At 43.4% G+C, this 22,051-nt stretch overlaps 1 protein-coding gene across 14 annotated transcripts in view; it reads left to right on the forward strand.

The window, feature by feature from the left end:
- The window catches only part of ubr4 (ubiquitin protein ligase E3 component n-recognin 4), a 66,092-nt gene that overhangs the window by 37,977 nt on the left and 6,064 nt on the right, over positions 1-22,051 (forward strand). For 7 of the 14 annotated variants that reach the window (XM_083769918.1, XM_083769925.1, XM_083769927.1 and 4 more), the window contains 39 exons: positions 241-345; positions 750-887; positions 1,052-1,220; positions 2,657-2,861; positions 3,224-3,337; positions 3,680-3,889; positions 4,446-4,595; positions 5,772-5,999; positions 6,192-6,270; positions 6,794-7,027; positions 7,648-7,816; positions 8,013-8,157; positions 8,255-8,340; positions 8,442-8,529; positions 8,860-9,053; positions 9,297-9,536; positions 9,792-9,930; positions 10,295-10,420; positions 11,223-11,351; positions 11,439-11,788; positions 12,045-12,135; positions 12,260-12,344; positions 12,507-12,634; positions 12,734-12,863; positions 12,977-13,134; positions 13,245-13,354; positions 13,569-13,710; positions 13,880-13,961; positions 14,276-14,449; positions 15,028-15,149; positions 15,878-16,075; positions 16,730-16,810; positions 17,005-17,092; positions 17,455-17,582; positions 18,354-18,461; positions 18,772-18,936; positions 19,323-19,513; positions 19,662-19,835; positions 19,957-20,056. In XM_083769918.1, coding sequence (XP_083626044.1) covers positions 241-345; positions 750-887; positions 1,052-1,220; positions 2,657-2,861; positions 3,224-3,337; positions 3,680-3,889; positions 4,446-4,595; positions 5,772-5,999; positions 6,192-6,270; positions 6,794-7,027; positions 7,648-7,816; positions 8,013-8,157; positions 8,255-8,340; positions 8,442-8,529; positions 8,860-9,053; positions 9,297-9,536; positions 9,792-9,930; positions 10,295-10,420; positions 11,223-11,351; positions 11,439-11,788; positions 12,045-12,135; positions 12,260-12,344; positions 12,507-12,634; positions 12,734-12,863; positions 12,977-13,134; positions 13,245-13,354; positions 13,569-13,710; positions 13,880-13,961; positions 14,276-14,449; positions 15,028-15,149; positions 15,878-16,075; positions 16,730-16,810; positions 17,005-17,092; positions 17,455-17,582; positions 18,354-18,461; positions 18,772-18,936; positions 19,323-19,513; positions 19,662-19,835; positions 19,957-20,056 — 5,753 coding nt within the window. The remainder of the gene's footprint in view (positions 1-240; positions 346-749; positions 888-1,051; positions 1,221-2,656; positions 2,862-3,223; positions 3,338-3,679; positions 3,890-4,445; positions 4,596-5,771; positions 6,000-6,191; positions 6,271-6,793; positions 7,028-7,647; positions 7,817-8,012; positions 8,158-8,254; positions 8,341-8,441; positions 8,530-8,859; positions 9,054-9,296; positions 9,537-9,791; positions 9,931-10,294; positions 10,421-11,222; positions 11,352-11,438; positions 11,789-12,044; positions 12,136-12,259; positions 12,345-12,506; positions 12,635-12,733; positions 12,864-12,976; positions 13,135-13,244; positions 13,355-13,568; positions 13,711-13,879; positions 13,962-14,275; positions 14,450-15,027; positions 15,150-15,877; positions 16,076-16,729; positions 16,811-17,004; positions 17,093-17,454; positions 17,583-18,353; positions 18,462-18,771; positions 18,937-19,322; positions 19,514-19,661; positions 19,836-19,956; positions 20,057-22,051) is intronic. The other 7 variants (XM_083769928.1, XM_083769931.1, XM_083769919.1 and 4 more) reach the window with 1 other exon arrangement.

Consider the following 22,051-nt stretch of genomic DNA (forward strand, 5'->3'; position numbering starts at 1 on the left):
GAAAGATGGAGGGAGAGATGGGGAGAGACATGCGGCAAACGTTGTCATGAATGGTACTCGAACAGGCCAGAGCCTGTATATGTCATGCGCCTGGACCACTAGGCCAGCGGGCGCCCTGTAGCCGTGCTTTTAATCATGTCTTGTTTATGTACGCAGTATAAATTGTATGAGTTGGGGAATGTGGAATTGTGTGACTCAATTTCATGCAAAGAGTAACTTTGCATATATTGTCATTTTCAGGCAGTAGCAGCAGCGCCCTTGGGCTCCAGAGCCTTGGTCTGTCGGGTCAGGCCCCCAGCTCCTCCTCCCTGGATGCTGGAACACTCTCTGACACCACAGCTTCAGGTAGTGAGACATTTCATCACACACTTCTGCCACACCACCACGCATGGCCTTGTGCTCTCCAGCCCCTTCCATTGATCAAGGTTTTGCTAATCATTCCATCCATTGTTTTGATTCCTGGAGGAATAACCTTTTTCTTTCTTGAAAAAAAATAAATAAATCCTCATTTATCATATAATAACATATAATATTTCAATGCAAAAGTTTGAAGTTGCCATCAATTTGAGGCTTGTTTTTGTTTTTACCTTCTTTATTAATTTTTTTCATGAGCTACTTTTTCCATCTCAACTGCACCAATTAAAAAGATCTCTTGCATCGCTTCATCATACACAAAGTAACCTGTAATATCGTGACCAGATGAAGAGGCTAAGGTGTATTTACTGTTACAGCTGTTGCTATCATTTCAGCCCCGGCATCAGATGACGAGGGCAGTACTGCAGCCACAGACGGCTCCACACTGCGGACATCTCCAGCGGAACACGGTGGCAGTGTGGGCTCGGAGAGTGGAGGATCTGCCATCGACTCTGTAGCAGGGGAACACAGCGGTGTGTGTGTGTGTGTGCGATCACATCCAGTGGTTTTGAATGAGAACTCTTGACATGCTGAAAAAATTGCAAATTTCCCATTTCAGATAACGTTCCTGATTCTAATAAAGTTTGCTTGTGTGTTTGTGTTTGTGTATGTGTACCTGTGCCCATGCATGCTGCAGTGTCAGGACGTAGCAGTGCATACGGGGACACGACGGTTGAGGGCCACCCTGCAGGTCCAGGCAGCGTGAGCTCCAGTACCGGGGCCATCAGCACCACCACAGCCCAGCAGGAGGGAGACGGCTCAGAGGGAGAGGGGGAGAACGAGGGAGATATCCACACCAGCAACAGGTCAGCAGTACTTCCACACTAAACACTAAGGTTTCGTTTTAGGCCCCTTTTTTGACGAGAACGGTGTTCATAGAAAACAGTAAAATAATCGTTTGCTGGGGTCACTTTAGACGAGAACAGCCTTCCAGAGTGGAAATCTTTGAAAACGCCCTATCCTCCCGTGTCCATGTAAACGGGGGGGAAAAAAACGATGAATCTGCAAAACGTGTGACATCATGGCTCACGTGGGCTCACAACGCATATGTTTATTACATTGATGCAGAGCCATCTAGGCGATATTTGGAGTTCCTAGAATGAGCAAGTATTCCCTCGCCCTGCTCATCCTACAAATACAAATGTATTTGCGATGGTGAATGTAAACCATGATGTAAACAAACAGCCTTCATAGGAAGACGAACTGAACGGTGGTTCTTGTACATGGGTGACTGGTCAATCTGGCAGTCCATCACCGCCACCTAGCAACCTGGAATGCCCATTACAGCGTTTTCATTAAATGGTCGCCTTCGTGTAAAGGCTCAGTAAATAATGAGAACGCAACGGGACTTCATCGTTTTCTCTGGCGACCGTTCGCGTGTAATGGTGGTCTTAATGTGGTCTTCCTTCAGAACCTGTAGACTTTCATTAGGTTAGGTAAGGTTCAGTTTAGTTTTATTTACAGATCATTTGAGATTATTTACATATAACGTATACGCAACATAGTAAAGCGATAGCAAAGCAATACAACGGACAAAATTAGGCCAAATTAGGAAGAATAACCAACACTGTGCACAGGTTTTCTTTCTGTTTACAGGGTGATTAAAAAAAATGATAATTGCTAAAGAAACGCGATGAAAGAGTGCGGACTAACCAACACCAACTCCCAAATCGCTGCCCTCCACACTCTCCTGTCTAGCATCAGGGTTTTGAGCTCTAGACAGTGTTGTTAGCTAAGCTGTTCGCTCGAATATAGTTGCGAACGCAGTGAGCCACTTACTATGACAGCAAGGGCTGAATGTCTGTGTGTGTGTCTGTGTGTCTGTCTGTCTGTCCCGCTGTTATACCACCCGCCCGCCACCAGAGGGCGCAGCTGTAGCACACACACACACACACACACACACACACACACACACACACACACACACACACACACACACACACACACACTCACAACCACACACACACGAGCTGCGTTCGCTTCCCGCGTTTGCGCGTCTTACTTGTGTTCAGTGGGCTCTATGCACACACGCCATTTTGGAAAGAACTTGGGCCCCTTCCCTACTTCCTTCACCTTACCGCTGATTCTAACGGAGGCTCTGTTCCGTTCTGGTCAAACAGAGTCAGGGTGCTGCTATTGTGCATGTTGGCTCACTGGAGACACTCTGCAGCCCGGAAGAGTTATGTGTGCATATAGCCCATTATTATCTGTCTGTTTATTATTTCTATGCGACTCTGGACAGGCTGCACATGGTGCGTCTGATGCTCCTGGAGCGCCTGCTGCAACATCTGCCGCAGCTGCACAACGTGGGTGGAGTCCACGCCATCCCGTACATGCAGGTCATCCTCATGTTGACCTCTGACCTGGACGGAGAGGACGACAAGGACAAGGGTGCCCTGGATGACCTCCTGGCACAGCTAATTGCTGAGCTTGGCATGCACAAAAAGGTGTGAACTGGAGTGTGTCTGCCTTGTCTTTGATTGTGTAATGTTCAACTGTGAATCGAAAAGGTCCATTTCCTCATTTGTTGACCATAAATATTATATTATACGATATTTCACGCTATAACTTAGTAGATGAGTTTGTTTTTGTTCATCTTATGCTCCAGAACTGATCAATTGGAACAGATCCCTTGTTCTCGTGTCATTTAGCTAATTGAGAGCACAATATGCTCACAATGTATTATATTGTGTTGGACAAACTGGGTGCATTCTCTTTTGAGATAGTCTGGTCTGAAACTGGAACATGTGTATGTGTGATTAACTTGTTGTCTGATCATTGCTCTAACCACCTGGGTCTCATTTGGCAGGACGTGTCCAAAAAGAACGAGCGTAGCGCCATCAACGAAGTCCACTTGGTCATCATGAGGCTGCTCAGCGTCTTCATGTCTAGAACAAAGTCTGGCTCCAAATCCTCCTCTGAGGTATGTCCCCCCCTGCAGTGTGTATCTCGGAGAGATATCATGAGATAACATGCTCTTAAAGACTTCAAAGTTTCTATTAAAGTACCATGGCGATAGCATTACCTTGACGATACATGGCTGAAGTACTCAGCCATGTAGCCAAGTAGTGCTGTGGTATTGCTGAAAGACACATGGGGCAAAATTCCCTTCTAGCAAAGAAGTATTTGGTGATACTTGACTCGGTGTGGTCTATTGGTGTAGACTCGGCAGAAAAGCCACCAACTAGTAGCTCCAATGCTAATGCTGTTGCACAATTTGAGAGTCTTTCCCATGTCAAATCCATGTCTCTTTTCCTTTTTACAGTCGTCCTCTTTGATTTCCAACGCCACAGCAACAGCCCTGCTCAGCTTGGGTTCCATCGACTACTGTCTCCATGTGCTAAAGTCCCTGTTGGAGTACTGGAAGAGCCAGCAGGGTGAGGAGGAGCCTGTGGCCACCAGCCAGCTCCTCCGCCCACACACCGCCGCCTCTCCACCTGACATGAGCCCCTTCTTCCTGCGCCAATACGTCAAGGTAGAGGATGGACGGTTAACATCTCCTGTCCCTCTCTGCTCCCTGCATTTCTTGGTTTAGTTTGATCAGATTCCATTTTGATCTTCTTCTTTTTTCTCTCTTTTTTTTTTACCTGACGTGTGATCTGTCAGTAATAAAGTCTGTTATCAGTCAGTTATCTTCCTCATATCACCACACTTTTAACACGTCTCCTGCCAGGTATTAATTAATTAATTATTTTGCCCCTGCAGATGTCTAAATAAAGCTTGTTAGAATTGTTGTAGAATTGGAATCTGGGATTAGAATGAATTAAAAAAGAACTTAAGATTTCGCCTATGGTTCACGTCAATGACGGACCAACCACTTCCGGTTTATCGCCTAGACACGGAGACGCTGATAGACAGTAGAAAGGCTATTTAATTAGTCAGTTTTCAATATTTCTCAAACTCTAAATACCGAATTTATAATTGTCAAGTTTATTTCATACTTTTACCATTTTACCATTCATATATATATTCATATAATATGAATACTGAGTTACAGTGATGACTGAAGATTGTGTTTGTCTCTGCCTTAGGGTCATGCTGCTGATGTTTTTGAGGCCTACTCCCAACTTCTGACTGAGATGGTGCTCCGGCTTCCCTACCAAATCAAGAAGATCGCAGACACCAACCCACGCATCCCACCTCCTGTGTTTGACCACTCCTGGTTCTATTTCCTGTCTGAGGTAAGAAAATCAATAGGACACGTTTGGCGCTACACTCCCTGAGACTTCTCTTTCTAGCATTCATTTTCATTATGGGATCATCTCACCATGGGATAAGTCATAATCATCTCACCATGGGATAAGTCATAATCATCTCACCATGCGATAAGTCATAATCATCTCACCATGGGATAAGTCATAATCATCTCACCATGGGATAAGTCATAATCATCTCACCATGCGATAAGTCATAATCATCTCACCATGGGATAAGTCATAATCATCTCACCATGGGATAAGTCATAATCATCTCACCATGGGATAAGTCATAATCATCTCACCATGGGATAAGTCATAATCATCTCACCATGGGATAAGTCATAATCATCTCACCATGGGATAAGTCATAATCATCTCACCATGGGATAAGTCATAATCATCCCCGCCTAGCGTGAGGCTGGTTTTTGGGTGTTCGCCCTTGTCCGTGTCAGAGCTCATCTGGCACAGTTGAACCTGAAACTCAATCGTTTGATATTACTCCTACTCCTATATTACTTGACCAAACCTCACGCAAAACATTTCACATTATCTCTACTAGAGAGGTGCCAGTGGGGCCTCTACGGCGGTGCGGTACCCGTTGGGCACTGGCCTACTTGGAATGATGCAAGTTGGAAATGGATGCCCCACCCAGCTATTATGTCTGTGTCCCTTTTATGCCTGACGTCAGAACGATGTCAGATTTCTGCATGTGTCTCTCTGTGTCCCTTTATTCCTATATATGGAGTTCTGTATCAGCCATGCCCAAATATGGAGCGTTGGGATGTCGGAACAGGCCAGCTCTGTGTCAGGCATGCCCAAATATGGAGTGTTGTGAGGTCAGAAGTTGAACAGGCCAGCTCCATATATGGACCCTGGGCAGGGGCCCGTTCTAGAGCCCGGCAGAGGCCTTTTGAGGGCGGGGACAACCGTGGGGCCGACCGACTCGACGCCGGGCACTGCACTCCCTGTGGTGGTGTGGAACGTGTGTGTCAAATTTGAAGTCGGTGGGCCGAATGGTTCTCGAGTTACGTGGATTACAGACGTACAGAGACTTGGTGCATTTATAGTTGGATTGTCATTTGTCATATGATCAATTCATCTGTATTCACTTTCCTCCACACAGTACAACGCTGCAACTCTGTCTCCTATTCCCCTCAGTATCTGATGATCCAGCAAACGCCGTTTGTGAGGAGGCAGGTCCGCAAGCTGCTGCTGTTTATCTGCGGTTCCAAGGAGAAGTACCGGCAGCTGCGCGATCTCCACACATTAGATTCTCACATGCGTGGCATCAAGAAGCTCCTGGAGGACCAGGGCATCTTCCTGCGAGCCGGCGTGGTCACTGCCACATCTGGCTCTGCGCTGCAGTATGACACGCTCATCAGTCTGGTGAGAATCCGGCCGTACACGTTTACATCTGTTGTGTAACTTTCCTATGCACAGCTTTGTGTGTACAGTATGCGTGTGTGTCTGTCTGTCCGTTTGAGCATGGAATGTGATGTATGATGATAAGAGCGCCCCTCACTTCAGCAAAAGTAACTGCCACCTTGCCCTTAACTATTTTTTATCCCTTTGTTGTAGATGGAACATCTGAAGGCTTGTGCTGAAATCGCTACCCAGAGGACCATCAACTGGCAGAAATTCTGTATGAAGGATGACTGTAAGTTATTTCACATGATTTGTGTACATATCTTTGATTCTGGCTTTTTCAACTTTAAAAAACAAAAAACCCTGTGGTGTTAATGGTGAGCCTTGTAGGCAGCCGTAGCTTAGTGGGTAGATATCTGGTGAGGTCACTGGTTTGCCTGGTCTGCCCAGTATACTACTTTCACGTTTCACCCTATAAATGTATATTAAAAGGGCAATATGTTTTTCCCATGTTCAGCTCACTGTCTAGTAGTCATGTGCTGTATACTTTACATTAATACTGACAGTTTCCAGTTCTCTTGATATACTAAGAAGCCATTTAATTGGTTACCATTCATTTCAGTATGGTACTGTATGCAAACTGTATTCAATGGGTGAATATTTTTCACATTTTATGAATTCATAATCTCAGACGCCCAATGTCCGGCCGGCATCCTCATATTTGTGCAAGAGTCAATATGACCCTGTCTTGTATTTCATCCTGTCCTTGCTTCCGCTCCCATCCCGTCATTTGATCTCCATCCTCTCCGGTCCAGCCGTGCTGTACTTCCTGCTTCAGGTCAGTTTCCTGGTGGATGAAGGTGTCTCTCCAGTCCTGCTCCAGCTCCTCTCCTGTGCCCTGTGCGGCAGCAAGGTTGTTGCCAGCTCTTCCTCTTCCTCCTCGGGAGGAGGCTCGGGCGGTAGTGGGCAGGCAGGAGCCTCCCAGTCTTCCCAGAGCAAGTCTTCCAGTAAGAAGAGCAAAAAAGAAGACAAGGAGAAAGACAAGGAGGGTGAGGCAGCAATAGAGTTCAAGTTCAATCATTTTCAACAGAGCCAGATTTTTTGTTCCGATGACAATTTTGGAAAGTCCTAGGATGTCGATAATCGATGTTTGACGAATATTAGGGAAAAAAGTGCAAAATCTTGAAATTAATTCAATTCTTTTAGATTTGATTAGTTTCTATGTAAGTACATTTAACTTAAATTGATTAAATAATACCAAATCGTTTAAAACAACTTGTAGATCTGCTATTTTTGAATAGACATAAAGAAAACTTCAATAACAAGACGATATATTGGTCATGTCATAGTATTTGAAGAAATGGAATTTTCTACTTTCTACTTAGTACTTAATAGATACCTCTCCATTTGTCCTCTCTTTGTCCACATACTACTAGTGTACAATAACTAGAAGAGTGCATGTCTCGGACCAGGCCGGGTTGTGTACCCTATAGTCTAGGCCTCTAGGGTCTAGGCCTATGTAATGAAAGGCAGTCATTGCCAATGGAATGGAATCTGTAAATTCTGCCTGAAATGGCTTGATCACATGATCACACCCCAGAGATGATGTGTACCAAATTGTGTGAGTTTAAACCAGTTATCTGATGGAGATTGTTCTTCTGTTGGAAAGGTGATGGGGTTGGCAGCCAAGAGGACCAGCTGTGCATGGCGCTGGTCAGTCAGCTCAACAAGTTCGCAGACAAGGAGACTCTCATTCAGTTCCTTCGCTGCTTTCTCCTCGAGTCCAACTCATCTGCCGTGCGCTGGCAGGCCCATTGCTTGGCACTGCATATCTATAGGTACAGTTTAAACAATGACCAAACACAGTTTAAAGGCTGTTTTATACTGCTAAATAAAACACAAAGAAGCCATAATGCTGTGACTCAGTCTCTCACACACTGATTCACACAATAAAATCATACTTTATCTTTACTGTATAAGGCAGTTAGTTACAAAATACATGAATGAGTTTGTCTGATCTTTACCCCTCTGTAGGAACTCCAGTAAAGCTCAGCAGGAGCTATTGTTGGAGCTCACCTGGGCTATCTGGCCCGAGCTGCCAGCTTACGGACGCAAAGCTGCCCAATTTGTCGACCTGCTTGGATACTTCTCCCTCAAGACCCCACAGACTGAGAAAAAGGTTAGTTAGAAACTGCAGTTGAAGTATTGTCATTAGTATACTGTTATTTTGTTGCAATGAAGAAAACAACTTAATGTGATCATTTCCCTTCCTCCAGCTGAAAGAATACTCTCAGAAAGCTGTGGAGATTCTGAGGACACAGAACCACATCCTAACCAACCACCCCAACTCCAACATCTACAAGTACGACTCCACATACAGTATACACTCATTACAGAGTAGAAGAAAAACGAAACGCAGATTAAATCGGATACTAAGAAATGTCTGATGTGTTTCTGTCACAGCACTTTGTCAGGTTTGGTGGAGTTTGATGGCTTCTTCCTGGAGAGTGACCCCTGCTTGGTGTGCAACAACCCTGAAGTTCCCTTCTCGGTACGTGACCTTCAACAATAACAACCCCTCAATTTCTAAAGATAATGGATTCAAGATTCTGTGCTGCACCACAGAACTGTGATGTTTCTAACAACAACACATGCATTGTTATCAGCTGATTTAGACTATGTAGGCTACAGAACCTACTCGAAGGATTAAAAGATGCTAGCATCTTTCTTTAACATGCCAGCAATTCTGAAGCTATCCTGATTGGATTGGAGACTTAAACACCAAGGGTTTAGATTTTGGGAACATCCTGTAACCTCAGGCGGGCTGGTTTGTTGAGAAAGGAATTCAACCTCATGTTACTTTACTCCTCTTTATTCTCAGAACATCAAACTGTCATCGATCAAAGTGGACACGCGCTACACCACCACGCAGCAGGTGGTCAAGCTCATCGGCAGCCACACCATCAGCAAGGTCACAGTGAAAATCGGTGACCTGAAACGCACCAAAATGGTCCGCACCATCAACCTGTACTACAACAACAGGACAGTACAGGCTATCGTGGAGCTGAAGAACAAGTATGTTACTTACATTTTGTCTTTCTTGTTCTTTATCTCCCCATTGGCATATTTTAGAATTTCAAAAAGCGACATGAAAACAAAGATCAAGTGTTAATTAATAGATATTAAAGCCAAGAAAAACAAGATGAATAATCACTAAATTGTGTTAATAAATAAACACAAATTTCTCTGGAACGATGTGTATAATTTTTGTTGATTGAATATTTGGAAATTAAAGCCATGTTCTTTGTGAAAACCCAGACCTGCACGCTGGCACAAAGCTAAGAAGGTCCAGCTGACCCCAGGACAAACGGAGGTGAAGATTGACCTCCCCCTGCCCATTGTCGCATCCAACCTGATGATCGAGTTCTCCGATTTCTATGAAAACTACCAGGCCTCCACCGAGACGCTCCAGTGCCCGCGCTGCAGTGCGTCAGTGCCCGCCAACCCAGGGGTGTGTGGGAACTGTGGCGAGAACGTCTACCAGTGCCACAAGTGCAGGTCAGGAATGATCTAGATTTGAGAATCTTGGAAATTAAACGGGGAAACTAAATTGGGAAGTTTGCAGCTCTTGAAAAGTCTACAGAAACTTTATAGAATGTCAATGTTCTGGTCTAGGTCTAATCAGAAAAATATTAAAATGATATGTCAACATTATAGGGCTGCAATTATTGTACCGTATTAGTTCCATTAACTGTTGCACTTCTAGAAAATTACATCGTATATATTATGCTCATTGGCTGTCCACTCTCTTAGGTCCATCAATTATGATGAGAAGGACCCCTTCCTCTGCAACGCCTGTGGTTTCTGCAAATATGCCCGCTTTGATTTCATGCTGTATGCTAGACCGTGCTGTGCTGTGGATCCCATTGAGAACGAGGAGGACAGAAAAAAGGTAAGCACTTAAACTAATAGACAAAGACAGTGAAAGCGAAGGTGAGACAAGGAGGGGACCAATAAACATCAACTTAGATTTTACATCCTAGACACTGCCCATGACACTGATCATGGACAGTTGCCAATGATAATGTTTAAATTCCTGGTTCACCGCAGTAGTAAGAAGTGATGTGATTAAAGTAATAGTAGTATTGTGAAATACTTCCGAAAAGTACTAGGAAAAAAGTGGGAGAAATATAGAAGGGATATTGTTTCATGCTCAAATATAACACATTCTGATCACCTTTTTAGCTCAGTAACTGAATCTATATTTTACCACTACTCTCATGCACCTTTTTTATTTGCCGTGTGTGTTTGTGCAGGCGGTGACCAATATCAACACTCTTTTGGACAAAGCTGACCGGGTATACCACCAGCTCATGGGCCACCGGCCACAGCTGGAGAGCCTCCTGTCCAAAGTTAACGAGGCAGCGCCAGAGAAACCACAGGTCAGTCCCTCAAACTAACACATACATGAACCTGGTTAGATAAGGAACCCATGCATGAACCTGATTACCTATAAAACAAAGCTCAGTTTACAAATCTCACTGTGGTTCTGTTTTTAAAAATCACACTCGTGTGAAGTGAGGGGCGCTCTTATCATTATTTTCTATCAATTACACACACCATGAAGCCTTGAATTCACAGAGATCTTTTAGTTTTTGTTGCATTCCTAAACCAATATTTCGTTGACCGGATCATCAGGCACTAATAGCGTTTAACACATTTTGTGCCCAAGACGTCCGCACGTAGTATGTGGATGTCTTGGTAAAAAAAAGAGTCAAAAAGTGGGTCTAAGAAGTGGGCACCCTGGGTCGTCATTTTGAAAGGGCACATAATGGCCCTCATTCATCAACTCGGCGTATGCCAAAATATGGGTGCACGCCACATGAATTTATCTTTTGGGGCGACATCGTCCGGCGATAGCGGGTGATTCTCCTGCTGTTAAAACGCACTGAGAGACTGAGTCTCAGCCGGTCATCAAATGATTCGCTCAGGAATGCAACAAAAACAAAGAAATCTACATGAATTTATGGGTTCATGGGGTTTTACCCATTACATCTGGGAATGTGTCGTTTTAGATTTTAGCTATATAATATAAGATATTGTGGTTGCCGGTCACAATATAATGGCTACGCTCAGGGCCTTGCGTTGAGGCAGGCTTTTCCATTTAAAAAACGTTTTCCCGTAAAGTAACCAAAGACCAAAAATCTTACCCCGTTTCAATCCTCTATGTATTTCTTCTTTCAGGATGACTCTAATGCGGGGGCAGGGCTTGGCACGTCCTCGGCCAACGTCAACCGCTACATCCAGCAGCTGGCGCAGGAATACAGTGGAGACTGCAAGACCTCGTTTGATGAGCTCTCCAAGATCATACAGGTTAGTGAGAAAAGGAATGTGTAGATTTTGTGGTATTGTTTTCCTACCAAAAAACCAACATTCAACTTGTGTCTTTTCTGTTTGCAGAAAGTGTTGGCGTCCCGTAAGGAGCTCCTGGAGTACGACCTCCAGCAGAGAGAAGCCGCCACCAAGTCTTCACGCAGCAGCAACAGCAGTCAGCCCACCATCACGGCCAGCCAGTACCGCGCCAATTCTGTGCTCGGTTGTGGCCACACTTCATCCAATAAGTGCTACGGCTGTGCCTCGGCCGTCACTGGCCACTGCATCACCCTGCTCCGTGCCCTGGCTACCAACCCTTCCCTGCGGCAGATCCTGGTCCTGCAGGGTCTCATCAGAGAGCTGTTTGAGTATAACTTGCGGCGAGGCACGGCCTCCATGAGGGAGGAGGTGCGTCAGCTGGTCTGCCTCCTAACCAGGTATACTCGCAGGCTCTGTTTCTCCATGCACCATGCTATTGATTTACCTCACTGTCTGTCCTTGTCAATGAAAAGAGCATAATGAAAGCACTACCAAGGCAGGAGGTTTGATTACCATTGAGACAAGGTTGTGCTTATGTTTTAGGTGTTAAATTAAGGCAACCTGCTTCATGTCATGCCAAAAACACCCATAGCAATTTTTTAATCACTATCTCCCATGGCCTAAGTCTTGTTTCCACCCTGTTCTCTCCTTCAGAGATCACCCGGAGGCCACTCAGCAGATGAATGACCTCATCATCGCCAAGGTTTCGTCTGCTCTCAAAGGTCACTGGGCCAATCCTGACCTGGTATGTCCTCCCCAACTGAAAACATAACGCGTGACAACAATAAATCACATGAGTGTATTTTGTTTAAAGATATTTTCATAACTAAACATTACCCAACTGAATTGTCTGTGTTTTACTCCATCAGGTCAGCAATTTGCAGTATGAGATGTTGTTGCTTACCGACTCCATTTCCAAAGAGGGAGGATGCTGGGAGTTGAGGCTGCGTTGTGGTGAGCCACTTTTCCATAATTTATTAAGATAATGTAATGCTGCTATCATATTTTTTGATCTGATGTTTCTTGTAGCCTTTATACTATTCTGTATCTTATTTTAATGCTTGAGCGCTAGTGAGGCTTGGTTCTAAAAGTATTCTGTGGTTGTCTCTCTTCTAGCACTAAGTCTGTTCCTCATGTCGGTGAACATAAAGACTCCTGTTGTGGTGGAGAACATCACTCTAATGTGCCTGAGGATCCTACAGAAGCTGATCAAACCTCCTGCTCCCACCAGCAAAAAGAACAAGGTAAAAGTGTAATTTTAGATTGTGTGTCTCTTATGATTAATTGGATTCAATGTGTTTCCTCTCATGCTTACTCACCCAATGTTGTGTGTTTCTTTAAAGGATTCTGCTGTTGAGTCCCTGACTACAGTCAAGCCCTACAGCAATGAAATCCATGCCCAGGCCCAACTCTGGCTCAAGAAGGACCCCAAAGCATCGTATGAGGCCTGGAAAAAGTGTCTCCCCGCAAGATGTAAGTGAACCTTAGTGAAAAAGTATTTATAATGTACCCCAAAGGTTTAGTGTGCCTTTGAAATGTTTACAGTGTACCCCAAAAATGCTAATTTTGTCTTGATTACACAACAGGCCAGGAGGCTGTGTCAAAGCCTCAGAGCAAGACTGAGCTGCGGAGACAGTACCTGCTGGAGAAGTACGTATGGAAGTGGAAGCAGTTCATGAGAGCCAGGACAGAGGGACTTTTCCCTCGGCTGCTCAAGCTAAGCCATAACAACTGGCTGCGCCAGGTAAGGTTTTAGTTCAAAGTATCTTTCATTCATTCTAGAACAGTGATCGTTACTGTGCATGATGTCCAGAAGAGAATGGTGGACTGAAGTTGTATTCCCCCCCTGTCCAGGTTCTGTTCACTCCTGCCACTCAGGCAGCCAGACAGGCAGCTTGCACCATCGTGGAGGCCCTGACTACAATTCCCAGCCGCAAACAACAGGTCCTCGACCTGCTCACCAGGTACGAGGGGAAGACCGCCCAGTAGTTTAGTTTTTAATTGACTGAGACTAAATAACTACTGAATAGGACAAAAATGAAACAGTGTTATTGAGAAGACTAAATCGGGATTTGCTGTCAAAATTAACACTGCACTTTAGTGGAGAAATAAGTTACCGTATATCCCTATAATTTGTAGATTTTATTTAATTATTCTTTCTCTGTGTGTGTGGGTCAGTTACCTGGATGAGTTGAGTGTGGCGGGGGAGTGTGCTGTGGAATACCTGGGCCTGTACCAGAAACTGATCAAACCTGCTCACTGGAAGGTGTACCTAGCAGCTCGAGGAGTCTTGCCCTACATCGGTAACCTGATCACCAAGGTAAATTATCTGTAGAATAATGTATTATTAAACTACAACCACTTCTATGGTTATTTCATTGGTGCCTTTCTATGTTGAAATCAAACACAATTAAAGGTCTTTGGTATTGGTCTTAAGAAATTATTGAGTCCCAGACTAAAATGTAACCTTTTTATTTCTCTCTACTTAGGAAATAGCCAACCTGTTGGCTCTGGAAGAGGCTACGCTTAGCACAGACTTGCAGCAAGGTTATGCACTCAAGAGTTTGACTGGTACGTATCTGTTAGCGTTAACCTTAATTGTTTGTGTCGATTGTGCTATTCCATGTTGTATTGTAGGGCAAGTATACATAAGGCAAGTATAGATTTGACAATAACAAACTACCCAAAAATGCTGCTGGACACTGAATACTGATACTATTAAGGGATGTGCCAAAAAGTTTCTTGAGACAGGGGATTTAACTCAGAAGTCGCTTATTTGATCTGTTAGCACGCTTACGGCTTGTTGCATTAAAAAATGCAGAGTTCGAGCAGTGTATTCCTGCTTTACAACATCAAGATTATATGTTTTTCTTTGGGCCCTGCAGGACTACTGTCATCCTTTGTGGAGGTTGATTCCATCAAACGGCACTTTAAGAGCAGGTTGGTGGGCACGGTGCTGAACGGCTACCTGTGCCTGAGGAAGCTGGTGGTTCAGCGCACAAAACTCATTGACGAGACCCAGGATATGCTGCTGGAGATGCTGGAGGACATGACGACAGGTCTGTAGGCAAATGCATAATGATAATAAAACATTTTGTTTGTTGTAATGTTTTCATATATTTTTACTATCGATAACCGTTGAATAATGGCATATTGGCAGCATTTGGCCAGTTCATTTAGTCAAAATCACGTGTGATCGTGTGAAGTGAGCGTTGCCTTTTTTCATGATGTACTGTATGATGATGATGTATAGATGCAGTAACCACAGTAACCGTGCTGCTAACGACTAATACACACCCATATACATAGTCACATGTTGGAGCAGTTGGCACCGCTCAAACTTTCTCACCATGTTGCAAAAAGTGCAGTTGGGCATGTCATTATAGGCCAAAAACATTATCACATTTTTACACTTTACACATTACACATCACACATTATCAAACATTATCACATATTACATTTACAGTAAAATGTTCTATTATTTAATTATCTGTAAGCTCACAAAGTGTCACAGTGCAACGTACAGTAAGTCTAAAGTAGATAACAAGGATTCTGGTAGTAGTACGTAGCTTAGCTTTTATTGTCATATTTTATCATCCGTATTGAAAATTAAATCTCATCTGTGCTATTTTACAGGAACGGAGTCTGAAACCAAGGCCTTCATGGCGGTGTGCATAGAGACAGCCAAGCGTTACAGCCTGGATGACTACAGGACACCCGTCTTCATCTTTGAAAGACTATGCAGTATCATCTATCCTGTGAGTCTCCTGCCTTTATCATATCCCAGATGAAATATTAGTGTTCCTCGCCTTGTAAATGTTCTGTAATGTCTGGGAAAATGAGCTTCTTAAAGTAGTACCACGATTCTTTTCCACCCTAAAACATGATCATCAGGTCTTATTGTTATATAAGGAGGTATAATTTTTTCAAAAAAGTGTACAGTATTTGTTAAAATGTTGTTTTTATGTGGGCACGGCCACCAGTTCATTAAGTATGCCTGGTTTGCATGGTGGATGGTGATCCACCTGAACTGAAGCATCACCCACAGCTGTAGTTGTATGATAAAGGGGGAGGGGCTGATAGTGTGGTGTCACTATATTACTTTTTATTTCATTGGCCCGTTTGACTGTCAGGGGTTCAGCCTCCAGGAAGAAACCCTAAATACAAAGTTAATACACCATTGCACATAAAAACGACTCCAGGGTCTCTAATGAAGTACTGTCACAGTGTCACCTCATAGACACATTAAAAACTGGAAAAATAAAAAAATTGTGGCACTCCATCTTTAAAACTTGCAGAGCCCTGTTTGTAGAACATGAATTTGTTCATTGCCCAGGTTAGAGTCTAACATGGTTGTGGCAATGACATTAACATTTCAAATTGGAGCATAATCGGACCAATGTCCCAGAAAATGATTATTGCAAACATGATTCAATGTAGCTCAGGGTTAGCGTCTGAACTTGGCCCTGTCTGTCTGTGTGTCTAGGAGGAGAATGAGGTGACGGAGTTCTTTGTGACTCTGGAGAAAGACCCCCAGCAGGAGGACTTCCTGCAGGGCCGCATGCCAGGGAATCCTTACAGCAGCAACGAGCCTGGCATCGGCCCCCTGATGAGAGACATCAAGAACAAGATCTGCCAGGACTGTGACCTGGTGGCGCTACTGGAGGATGACAGTGGCATGGAGGTATAAAAAAAAATAAGCTTGAAATCATATTAAACGATGTAACTGCATCACTCTTCTTGGAGACTTTTGTCTTGTATAAATCTACTTCCACTTGCATCTATGGTCCACGCACAAACATAGGATTGACTTACATCACATGCCCAGCCTTTATTTGCCTGGGTCAGACAAAAGGACAAGAGAGGCTTGCTGATGACTTCAGTAGTTGACCAGCACTACTGAAGTGCTACTGACCAGTTCAAGCAAAAAAATATACTGCGTGCTGATAGGTCACCGTGAGAAAACTCACTACAGAAAGAACTCTGCATGCATCAAATCCAGGTTATGGATATGAGATCATATTATTGCCTGAGAATTTGTTGGGCCTGGGCCGAAGAGTTCAAAATATTCAATCCTATCTGATGAGATCATTGCTAATTCCACCCCACCCAAGAGTACATCTCCAATCCATTAAATTGTTGTGCTGAATATTTGGGGATCTTTAACAACCAGTCCTATTAAGAATCCTGAGTCGTCAATCAGATTTGGATTTTGGGTGTTAAAGATATTATTTGATTTGTCAAACTTATATTTGCTATTGACAATGTTTGCTGAGATAATTGTATGATCACATATTGGATCATTGGAACATTAGTAATTTTATACAATTCATTTCAGCTTCTGGTCAACAACAAGATCATCAGTTTGGATCTGTCAGTGGCTGAGGTGTACAAGAAGGTCTGGTGCCCCACAAATGAGGTGAGATTTGGAACAAAAGGGATACGTTTATGGCTAAGTTGACTTAACATTTGTGTTAGTCCTGTATAATAATTTATTGATAAGTATAAATACAAAATGACAAATATAGCGTGTCATTTTCAATATTGTTCAATCAAAATGCATCAAAGCCATTAAAAGATTGTCTACACCTTGTGGAACCTGTCTTTTCCCAGGGTGAGCCCATGAGAATTATTTACCGTATGAGGGGCCTGTTGGGAGATGCTACAGAGGAATTCATCGAGTCACTGGACTCAACCACAGGTGAGACATTGTCATCAAAGTTCTCCAATGCCATCAAAGTTCTCTAATGCCACTGGTATACACTATAAAAAATAAGAAGCTCAGTGTCACTCACTCAGTTTGGTTTTGTTAGCAAGTTTGCTTTTATTTCAAACTAATTTGTGTGCGCTGCAAAAGTAAATGTTTCACATAATTTGTGTGGATACATACTTTTATATAATGTTATATATTTGTAATATATGCTGTATTGACTACACTTGTCCAACATAAAATCTCTGAAGGAGTACCTTGACCTTGTAAGGAACTGACTCAAAGAAACAAAATAGAAAGAACTTGAAATATTAAAGTAGTAAATTGATTATTGTCACCTCACCTCTCTCCAGATGAAGAGGAGGATGACGAGGAGGTGTACAAAATGGCAGGAGTGATGGCCCAGTGTGGAGGACTGGAGTGTATGCTCAACCGGCTGTCTGGAATCAAAGACTTCAAGCAAGGAAGACACCTGCTTACTGTAAGGCCTCATCCATCCTCATTATCCACTTGAACTCTAGCGTCCCTCATTTCTGGGGCAAACATTCAGCAGAAATGTATAGACGATCTGGACAAGAACTGGCAACTGAAAGTCTGTATGCAGACGTACAGGAAGTACCGCCCAAGGACGCTCCATCAGTGCTGTGCGGGTCTCTTTATATTCCCAGGGCATGAAAACTGTGTTGTTTTTATTTATTTATATAATTTATATTTTTTGTCCTACGATTTTGTAATCCATTTTTCACCCCTGTGTCAATCATCCTGTGATGTGATCCTGGGCTCTACACACCCTCCGCCAACCTAGGGAGAGCAACGGACTTAACTCATGCTTCCTTCATGCTTGAGTGTCCAAGTTGCTCCTTTACACCTGACATGTGGGAGTTTCCCTGGTTGGACGTAGCGCGTGGAAGGAGCACGTTATTCCAACCAGTTCCTTTCCCCTCCATCAGGCGTCCCGGCTGGCCAGCGGGAGGCAGTTTAGAGACCAGGATTACTGCATGTTTTTGTGAGGGTACCTGCCCTAGGGGACACGGGGAGAACATGCAAACTCCACACAGAAAGGCCCTTTCGCCAACCCCTCGGTTCTCTACATGTACATTTATTGATCATTAAGTTCATGAGGCAGAATCGATTTTAAGTATTGAATGTCAATTCAGTCCCTAACACACTTAACTTGTGCAAAAAGGCAAAATACAACAAAAGATCTGAAAGTATATCTATAGTTAATATGTGATTGTGTGTGACTCCCTAGGTTTTGCTGAAGCTTTTCAGCTACTGTGTCAAGGTGAAGGTGAACAGGCAGCAGCTGGTAAAACCGGAGATGAACACACTCAATGTCATGCTGGGAACTCTCAACCTGGTCAGTAGTTGGTTACTCGAAACCGGTTAACACATCATTTTATGTTTCTCACTTCTGCACTGTGTGTGTGTGTGTGTGTGCGCGCGAGCAATGGATTGAGGTGACAGTCTGTCATAAAATCTGATCTCTTAGATAATGACTGGAGGAAAACAAATAATAAAAACCCTAGATGTTTTGTTTTAGAGTGGCTTTAGTAGAGATTGTAGGAACTTGAAGGCAGACCGTTGAGAAGATCTCCATCCAGAATTTAACCAAGAATGTTGACACTATCCGCCTCCGGTCAGTTATCTAAAATGTCTTCCTTCTGTAGGCTTTGGTGGCTGAGCAGGAGAGTAAGGACAGTGGTGGAGCCTCCATAGCTGAGCAGGTCCTGAGCATCATGGAGATCATCCTAGACGAAGCCAACGCAGAGATTTCAGAGGACAAGGTGATCCACCTAAAGTCAAATTTAGTGGTGCCATTGGTTGAAAGAAAAGTGAGACATGCTGCCAATGAGCAAAATACAAGTTTATATGTTTATTTGGACGGGACAGCACATATTAATGAACACTACACAATGCAATGCAAATATAATGTCTGATTTAGAAAGGATGCTAATTTCCATCTGTAGTCCCCAGACAAACAGAAAACAGGCAACAAAACAATAACAGTGCATATAAACATTACCAAGGGGGTACAAACAAGAGCGACAAAACAACAGTAAAGTAATGACCTAAAATACAAGATACAAAAGACAAAATGCAAGACACTCAAGAAGAAAATTCATAGCCGTTTCCACTTGTCCCATCCAGGGTTTCCCCTTAATTGTGCTCATAGATTTAGATTTTGAGGTGAACCATTTGTGATTTTTTTTCCCCCCAGGGTAACCTGCTGCTGACAGGAGACAAGGACCAGCTGGTGATGCTGTTGGACCAGATCAACACCCCCTTCGTCCGCTCCAACCCCAGTGTCCTGCAGGGCCTCCTGCGCATCATCCCCTACCTGTCATTTGGTGAGCTGGAGAAGATGCGCATCCTGGTGGAACGTTTCAAGCCCTGCTGCAGCTTTGACAAGTAGGCATCTTCCGGTTAACCTCCACCTCCAGAATAACGACTTCCTGCACAATTATGTAAAATGTCAAAGGTCTTGAAAGGGGTAAATACTGTATTTGCATTGCTTCTTGTGATTGAACTAAACCTGACCTCTCCGTTTGTGTCCAAGGTACGACGAGGAGCACAGTGCAGATGACAAGGTGTTTCTGGATTGCTTCTGTAAGATTGCTGCTGGAATCAAAAACAACAGCAATGGCCATCAGCTCAAAGACCTCATTCTCCAGAAGGCGATCACACAGAGTGCGCTGGATTACATGAAGAAACATATCCCCAATGCCAAAAAGTAGGATTTTCTGCTGCTTATTTGTCTTAATCATAAATAATAATCATAGACCATATTAGCGTGTCATTTATTTTATTACTGTATAGTACCTCTTCATTTACGGACTTTGTTTCTACTTCAGCCTGGATGCAGATGTCTGGAAAAAGTTCCTGTCTCGACCTGCGTTACCCTTCATTCTCAGACTGCTCCGTGGCCTGGCCACCCAACATCCCCCCACACAGGTAATAATCATTATACTCAGCGCTGTAGTGCAGAAAATCTAAGTTACCGTATATTACCAAATAATAGCCCGGGCCGTTAAAGACCCCATTTGAAAAAGATGCCCAGTTTGACATGCATAGGCTACTGACCCCCATTTAATGCCATTTATATCTGGGACCCTTTTCTTTTTTAATTCTTTCATGGGCCACAAGGGGGCGCTCTGTGGGCCGCAAATGGCCCGCATGCCGCCTATTGGGGAACCCTGCCATAGGCTGTTATTTATTTTTGCACCGGCCTGCACAAGGCCATTATTTGGTTTCAGTATATACATACAGTAACATGTAGTGCAAATATTGTTTAATTAATAATAAACATACAGTAAAGTGTTTACAAGTGTACTGTACAAAACAACATATAATAATAGTGTACCTACCACCATGAAATTCAGTGAAATATTTTTAATTTTAAAATACAGGCCTAGAAAAGATAATTTGGATATAATTTCATAAATAGCAACCTAACAACATAGTGTTAGTTACTTTTTTACATCTGTTCTTTTTCCATGTTGTGTTGCTTGGGGGGATTGCATTAACCTGACTGCCAGATGGGGGCGGTATTGGCAGCGTCAGGTTAGGATTGCATGGGATGCATTACTGTACTCAGCAGCATGTACAGTAATAATCCAAGCGAGGAAAAAAAATCGCGGTAAAACAATAATCCACGGACACGATCATTTTTCATGGCCCCGTCCGACCTCATCCTACATTATAAAGAGTAAAATCCACGTAGGAATCGTTGTAGAACCACTATAGTTTGTCATAAAATTAACACAGGCGGGCGCCGCCATCTTGCTCAGAGACGCAGCCTGGAGACCAGAGACGTTTAGAGAGAGAGAGTGACGACAACATACCGTTCAGTGACTCATGAAGCTCCGTGAATACACAGTGAATGGAGTTGTCGCAACTCTTATCTAAACGGCGCTGCCTCCGACAGAAAGACATTACCCGATTGAATGGGAATTTATACTTTGTTTCATGACAGTGTCGGGCACCGAATACATCAGACCTACAAGCTCACAACGCGCCGAGGCTCGACGCGTTGTGAGCTTATAGATCTGCTATTTCTTTGAACACCGGCCACGGCACCATGCAGCAGGCTTTTTGCACCGGTCTGTACCTGGCCAAATTTTGGTTACATTACATACAGTTCCATGCAGTGATCTTTTTTATTATGGTATTAACAATAAACATCGCAGGCAATGCATTTTGATTTAATTGTAAGAGGGAGCGTATCAACACACAGGTGTAACCACTACATGTTCTGATTGAGCAAGGGGAAGCAGCAGACAAATAAATGATTTAATTATAAACTGTAGGCCTGTACCGGTAGATTGCAATTGAATAAAACCATAATTTATTGGCCTACACTATACACATAGCCTACTGTAGTACTGTGTGTAGTCAAGTGGCTAAACCCCACAGGTTAGGTTACAGGCGATAGAAAATGTAATGTCAAGCAGAGCCATGTGGTGCACGTGAAGCATCTGACTCCATATACCGTAATTTAAATAAATAAAAGCATATAAAAAACATGAATTATACACCCAATGAAAATGTACACTTCACGGATTATAGGCCATTTGGAATTGGAACAATCGGTTGAATATTGGCAGAGAATTGCACGATTTAAATATCAACCTTGTGTTTTATAGTACTATACTTGTGAGGACCTGGCTGGCGCACGCCGCGCACCGAAAAGGGTTATTTATTTATTTTTCCTGCAAGCTCACAAAGCGCTGTCATGCAACACTTGGAGCTTGTAGATAGTGATACACGGATGACCATAAACATTACACAGAATATACACCACTTTGCATTAAAACAATTGGTTGTGCATAGGAGGCACTTGTGAAACTATAGCCTAGATTTATTTTATGGATGTGGAGGAGGACTGGTGTTGCGCTGTTGTGAAATGATCGAGTGTCGTGCGGAGATTTGCAAACTCAACACGGTGAA

This window comes from Protomyctophum parallelum, assembly GCF_964188405.1.
Source record: "Protomyctophum parallelum genome assembly, chromosome: 7".
Classification (NCBI taxonomy): Eukaryota; Metazoa; Chordata; class Actinopteri; order Myctophiformes; family Myctophidae; genus Protomyctophum; species Protomyctophum parallelum.